Raw genomic sequence first — 7,000 nt, 5'->3', positions numbered from 1 at the left:
TGCATAGAAAGGACTGATTACGTGGATTATTAGTGCAAAATAACCATACGCTATAATGAAAAACAGGTAGAGACAGGAGGAGAAAGTGTTTTGAGGCCAAATTAAACAGGAATGTAACTTCTTGCTATACATATTGATTGTGATGGACTTAATGAACTGCCTTAATGTGATGACATGTGCATTTTATGTGCATTAAATATATGTTTCATAGGTTTCGTATTTTAAGATGGGTTCCTGAAAGATTTATGACCAATAGTATATCAATAGAGTAGCTTTCGAATTCATGCTCAAATCACATTTCTGCTATTACAAGACCCTGTAGTTTAATTTACAAAACAAGTTAGATATCAATCTTTAATAATGGGATGCTTTTCTTGTATTAAATTTGACTCGCAGGAATAATGGACATCGTTTTAATTAACCTTTAATCATTGATCAAATGTAGACAGATCTGAGCCATTTCTATTAAATATATACTTTCAAAAAAAGAAAATCGAATTTCTTCAACTTAATGGCATTTTCTAAACGTCTCAACTCGTCAGATTAATAGATCATTGATTGTTTGTTTTAAAAGATTCAATGAAATGATAGAAAAAGTTATCATGTGTACACTGAAATCACTGCAGCATGTCTATTTGCTCTTTCAAAGTCCACTCTTTTGTTTTGTTCGCTTAATGTTTTTGTAAAATGTCTATGAACTGGTGTTACACCCAACGATTACAGTTAATTATTTGTTTAAGTCTAGCCAACTTTAGTTTCTTAACAATAAGCGTCCATATCGATTAAACAAATGAGACTACATTTGCGGAAATCCATTGTGTAAAGTAAAAGTATCCATGTCCCTTGACATAGAGTACATGGATTATTTCCTCCAAGAAAGGGAAAGTTAACAGTGGATCAAGTGGTGAACTTGTGCTTACTGGCATGTCAGTATTAGGGGCTTGGACTGTGAGCTGGAGGGTCGCCGGTTCAAGTCCCCGACCAGACCTAAAATGTGGAGTATGGACTTCTACTTTGAGAGGTCCCAGTTCACCTCCTGCCCTGCCGTGGTGCCCTTGAGCAAGGCACCAGACACCCCCCTTCCCCCGTCACTCCCATTGCTCCCCGGGCGCTGTACAATAGCTGCCCACTGCTCCTAGTACTAGACTCCTGGTCTGGTGTTAAATGCAGAGAACACATGTCACTGTGTGTGCTGTGTGCTCTGCATGTGTGACCATTAAAGAGGGGTTCATCCCTCCCAATTCTATAAAATTCTAATTCTATTCTATTTAAAATGATTTCAAGTGTTTGCATTGAGTAGCTGGAGAAACAGTGGGAAACAGAAATGTCATTCAAATACAAAAAGTCAAATAAATAACCATTCTGCTACGAGAAGTTTTCTTGCAAATGTTCTTTTCTTTATTTTTCTCATACACAATCCAATGCATCATTCATACAAATATAAATACATCTCTGAATAAGTTAGAGAATAAATAAATAGTTCTATATACAACAAAGCATTTAACAGTAAACTTCTAAGCTGGCAAACTATCCATCGTTTGCAGCATTGAGATATTTGAGGATGATGGTTTATATTTCCATGTGACAACGGATCTGTGTCACGGAGAAAGTGCATTCCTAACATGGTTAACTTTTGCAGTGCATAAACTCAAGTCATCATTTCCCAGTGGGTAATAACGGAGGAATTAAGTTAGCATTTGTCAGGAGAGGAAAAAAACATTGGTGCATTTTTTTGGCAAGCGGCTCGTCATTGAAACAGTTTGGCTTATCTTCAATCAAAACATTAAACAAGAGCTATGCAATAAACACTTGAGCCAACACAATGGACCCACTGTTGTTGTTGTTATGCTAGCAGAAAGCAGACTGCTGTATAGGAGCTGACAATGGGCCTTATGTAGAGCTGTTTATGAGATAAACCCCAAAGAGATGACCTTCATTTCCCTGGGCTATGAGTGAATATTGTTCAAGTACTGCCTGATAATTAAAAAAGCAATTTGCCTTAAGCTCAGGCAGGACAGCAGATCGCCGCTCTGATACAGAGGAACATGAAACTGAACCAAAGGTCAGCAATGACTTTTTAGTAAACATTGAAAAACAATTCCCGGCTAATGATCCTACGGTCGTCATTGTAGGTGAGCTTTAGATGTAAAATAACCACTGATTTAGTAACTGATTTTAACAACAGCAGTGGATAAGGTAGTGTTAAGATTATTTCTTAAGTAAAATACCCAGAATCCCCCTGAAAAGTACTCTGTAAAAATTGTGAAGATGCCAATTATCCAAAGGCCAAATTGATAACTTCACAATATTGTGTGAGAGTAACGGTCCAAATCAAAAACTGTGCTAGACCAGTAAGACCTGTACATTTTACATTTGAGAAGTTTGAACCATGAAATGTTTTAGGAATGATTACCTATCAACAAAAAAAACCTGTGCAAAAATCTTAATTTGTAAAGTAGTAGTAGTATTCAGCTGTCAGATAAATGTAGTGAAGTCAATAACATTTCCTTTTGAATGGTAGAATAGGAGAAGTACTTTGTTATATTCCTCCTCTGAACAATAGTCATGTCTTGATTGTTGTTTCTTGGTAGTTCCCCAAAGGGCCAGACACCAGTTTCCATGTCCTTGGCTTTAATGGATCCTTTCTTGGCATCTGTTGTTAAAAAGTTCAAAGAGCGTTCAATAAGCGACTCTAAACGTCTCCACCCAGCTTTGTTTCCTGGTGCCAGTGCTCCGAGGCTTGGTTTTTGTTGATCAAGTTCTCGATCCACTGCCTCCTTTCCTTTTACCATTCCCCCTCTACATCCCAAGAGTTGGTAAGACTCTTGATGAGTTCTCGAACCGTGGGGTCTCCGGCCCATTGAGGTTGAACTTCTTCTGGTCCTCTACCTCTCTGTTGTTCTGCTCTTCAGCCAGTTTTTACTCCTCTGGGTTTCATAGACAGAAAGTATTTGGCGATCACAGTGTTGGTCTCGACTCTAGATCTGCAAGAAGAACAAAAGAAAAAACACAGGTTAGCTTTGATCGCCATAGAAATGACCGTCAAACACAGCACTAGGGATGCAACGAAAACCAGTAATCGTGTGCAAAGTTGATGCAACATGTTCTAAAACGTGACCATATTCGAGTACCGGAGATACCGTAGAACCATCAAGGCCTTAAACGGATTTCACAGGACTATAGAAAATTGGTTTTGAAACTTTGTAAGTTTGCTATCTACACAATAAATACATTTCCATGATAATGCTACAAGAGGCAAGCTAGTTTGAGTTAGCCATAAGCAGCAGGATAAGACAAGTTGCATCTATTCAGCAAAAAATGTGTATTGTGTGACTTTTTGGCGATGAACTATATACACAGTTTTTGAAGATGTTTTCAGAGCAATTCAGAACAGATATTAAAGTAGGAATTATGACCTGTTTCACTTCATAACAAGAACTAGTTTTGCCTGCGGTAATGAACAACTGTATGTCTAAGTACATGTGATTTTGTGTTATTGGTGCCAAGAAACGTGGATTTTCACTTGTTTTAGTATTGACCCCTTGATTCCTGATATTATGACATCCCTACACAGCACAGTATGTATTTAAATCAACCTTAAATAATCGTTAATGTACCTGAAAGATGCCAGCAGCTTGTTGCTGTTTGTACTTGTAGAATCCACCATTGGTCCAACGATATTCCTCCTTGGTTTCTCTGAGCTGCGGACAGAAAACACAACAGCATTAAAAACATATCCCTGCCAATTACTTCTTGGAAATAGAGGATTCTTGTCTGGCATTATCACGCTAATAGTTTCTCGATCTAGTAAGCAATGTCCTTGGAATTTCATACGAATGTATCCGTAGATACCCAGGAATGCAGGGGTGTGCTTCGTAAACATCACCTCGGATAACATCTAGAGACAGTGACTAATCTGTAATGATGTCTTCATAACCGCAATAACGCGGAGACGCAACAAACATTTCCTTGAGTGAAAGCAGAAATTCAAGGACTGTCCAGAAATAGCAGCATGGTGGTTTTCTTTCAATGCTGTCAAAGAAATGCGGGCTACTCTCGATATTACTACTACCCCTATGTGACTTTATCACATGTTGAATCATACTTCAGACTTGTTGAAGAAGACATATAATCTTCTTTGATCCTCTAAAAAAACATGTACGTGATGGTGCTTTGCTGTAGGTCTCGATCAGGGGTGTCCAAACTATGGCCCGGGGGCAAAATGCGGCCCGCGAGCCATTTTGATTCGGCCCTCAGCAAATTCTAAAACTATAATGCAGTATGGCTCTCAAATGAAACTTGTGCTTGTGTTTTACTTCTTAAATATAGATGAAAACAGATAGTACACAGTGTTCATGTGTTAAGAAGCCCACTTTCAAATCAATTCAGTCGGTTAAAGTTTATTTTTTTTTCGAAAAATCTAAGTTGATCAGAAAAAAGCCCGATAACTTATTTTCATAACAACCTTGAAATATACCCTTCCTATATCCTCTTATAGGCAATCTGAGGCTTCTGTTCTAAGGAATGAGCTAAAATAAATGAAACCCCACGGAGATCTGTGATGGAGACTGTTGTTTTTCTTAAAGCATATTCAAGTATTAATCATTTACCTACATTTGATTGATTTTTCTAATTTATAACTTATGAGGCAATAAACCTCCGAGTGAGGAGCCCAGCCCTTCGTATATTTTTCTGTATGTGGCCCCTCGGTGAAAGAAGTTTGGACACCCCTGGTCTAGGTGAATGTAAGAAGAAGAAAAGGGAAGGGCGCTTACCTTTTTTGGCAAAACCCAGAACAGGTTTTATCGGCCGAGTTGAGACATTCGCAACGCTCGGCTGAACGGCGTCGACGCGACAGGGGACTTCCAAGACCATAAGGAAGGAGTTTACTGGAAAACAGAAGAAGATATATTTTAGGAAGGTGTGTCCGGGAATGGAAAGGTTTTTAAAATCAACCACAAATAAGAAAATTGAAAATTGTTCTTCACTCTATCTGTGATTGTGAGTATTTTACATTATTGAAATACTCAGTGGTGGAATTCAACTAAAGACATTTATTCCACCACTTTGCCTAAATACAATTTCGTAGTACTTTTTTCCATTTTAGAAATGGTCACTTTGCTAATGGCACATTGTCATTAATTACATTTCTAACAAGATAAAGGCCTACAGGTCGGCAAAAATAAAAAATGTTTTTGCATTTCATTGATTTCTCATGTAAGAGGACATCATATTTTAACCTTCTGAAATGTGAATATTTTTCTGAATTGATTACTTCCACTTTATAACAGTATTTTACACCTACATAATTTTACTTGGGTAACATTTAAATACAGGACTTACTTTTAAAATAGTTAAGGTTTGTACTATAATAGTTTAAAGTGTGGTATTTGTCCTTAAGTAACACTGTAAAGAAAAGGATGAGTAGTTTATCATAAATAAAGAAGACAAGCATGTATGGAATTGATATTTATACTTCGGATTACTACTTTTATTCAAGTAACAGATCTGAATATTTCCTGACCTACAGATTGATAACATACCTCAATAATTTAGTTTTTGTTTGCAAAAATCTGTGACTCAAGTTGTTAAATACATATCATGGAGTGACAAAGAGCATCTGTTCCCTTTGGAATTGAAGTAGAGGAGAAGTAGAAAGTAGCAAGAGTAGAAAACCTTAGTCATGTTATATTTGGAATTTAATTGCAGTAATAAATGTTGCACTAGATTCCTGTGTGCAGCCTCACCTGGGCGTGTTGACCCAGATAATGTCCAAGTGGCAGAAGTAGATGCACTCTTTATCGTCCCAGCTGTTGCAGGAGCAGCGTTTGGTCCTGACATGATGCTCTGATAACGGGTGTCCACAACCTGGAACACAGACAAAGGAGCCCGAGATTAAAAAAGTACAGACTAATACTCTGCAGGGTGACGGTGCACTTTCTTTAAAAACTTTATTTATTGGTTTGTCCCACACATAACACAATAACATACAGAGTACAAATGCAGGTGCTATATAAAAAAAAAAAATATGACTATCCAATAATGATAATAACATAAAAAGACCATTACAGTAATAGCAATGACAAAAATAAGACTGTGCACTTTCACACAAAGAAATCCAACAAGCCGGTTAACACCCACTGTTGCAGTTAAACAAATGGGATTGTGATTAATGGAGGAACATATGTATTATGTTATGAATACCCAAGTCAAACAATCATGCAACGATTGGTTTAAACCAATAAAGATGATTGTTTTTCAATAAAAAGGCGGGTTAATGTTCTCTGGAAGGTTAAACCCAGATCTTAGATTGTGCTTTCTCTGGAGATTTGCAGATACAGTCAAAGTGTTTTTGTTTTTTTGTAGCATAGTCTTATACACCATAAAAATGATATCTAGTATTTTAAAAATAAATTCTAAGAAATTATGATGAAGTATTATAGAGCCTTTATCTTAACCAGTCAAGAAAGAGCTGATGATTTGTTGCATTAACAATCAAAGAATTATGAATGACAAGATTTAAAAATCAAGAATTCTGACAAAATGATTTCGTTTTTTTAAACTAAGATCTGAATTGAACTGATTCGTTTAGTAGTACTAAAATAAATATATACAAATCAATTATGAAGTATCAAAGAAGAACTATAATCCAAATCAATTATCAAATATTAAAAAGATATATTGCAAAAATAATTATCTGGTATTACAATTAAAATTCCCCAAAAGTATTGAGTCATGAAAAACTTTCCATGATATTTTAAGCAAAAAAAACTCAAATGAAGTAACATTATTACATTTAAAAGAAAAGTTCCTCACCGTCTTGCAGAGCCATGCAGAGGATGAGTAAAGTCAGAGTCCTGCACATGAAGGAAGCCATCCTTATCAGTGTGTGATGTCCTGATGCTGCGAAAAAACTGCAGCAACTAAACTCTTAAAAGTCTTAAAAGTCTCTGAAGTATATCCACTTCTTTAAGTGTTCAGAGTCTTTAGAGTTAGTTGA

The 7,000-nt window shown here is 36.5% G+C and overlaps 1 protein-coding gene across 1 annotated transcript; it reads right to left on the bottom strand.

The window, feature by feature from the left end:
- Nucleotides 1–1,394: 1,394 nt before the first annotated feature.
- edn2 (endothelin 2) lies at nt 1,395–7,000 on the bottom strand. The gene is made up of 5 exons (XM_079652644.1): nt 6,817–7,000; nt 5,748–5,868; nt 4,776–4,889; nt 3,618–3,701; nt 1,395–2,984 (listed from the first exon to the last, which is right to left on the bottom strand). The coding sequence occupies exons 1-5, from the start codon at nt 6,875–6,877 to the stop codon at nt 2,909–2,911; spliced, it is 456 nt and encodes a 151-aa protein (XP_079508770.1). The 5' UTR covers nt 6,878–7,000; the 3' UTR covers nt 1,395–2,908.

The sequence above is a fragment of the Notothenia rossii genome (genome assembly GCF_949606895.1).
Source record: "Notothenia rossii genome assembly, chromosome: 10".
In the NCBI taxonomy this organism is placed as follows: domain Eukaryota; kingdom Metazoa; phylum Chordata; class Actinopteri; order Perciformes; family Nototheniidae; genus Notothenia; species Notothenia rossii.
The sequence above is the reverse complement of the archived record's forward strand: the minus strand, read 5'-3'. Positions and strand labels throughout refer to the sequence as shown.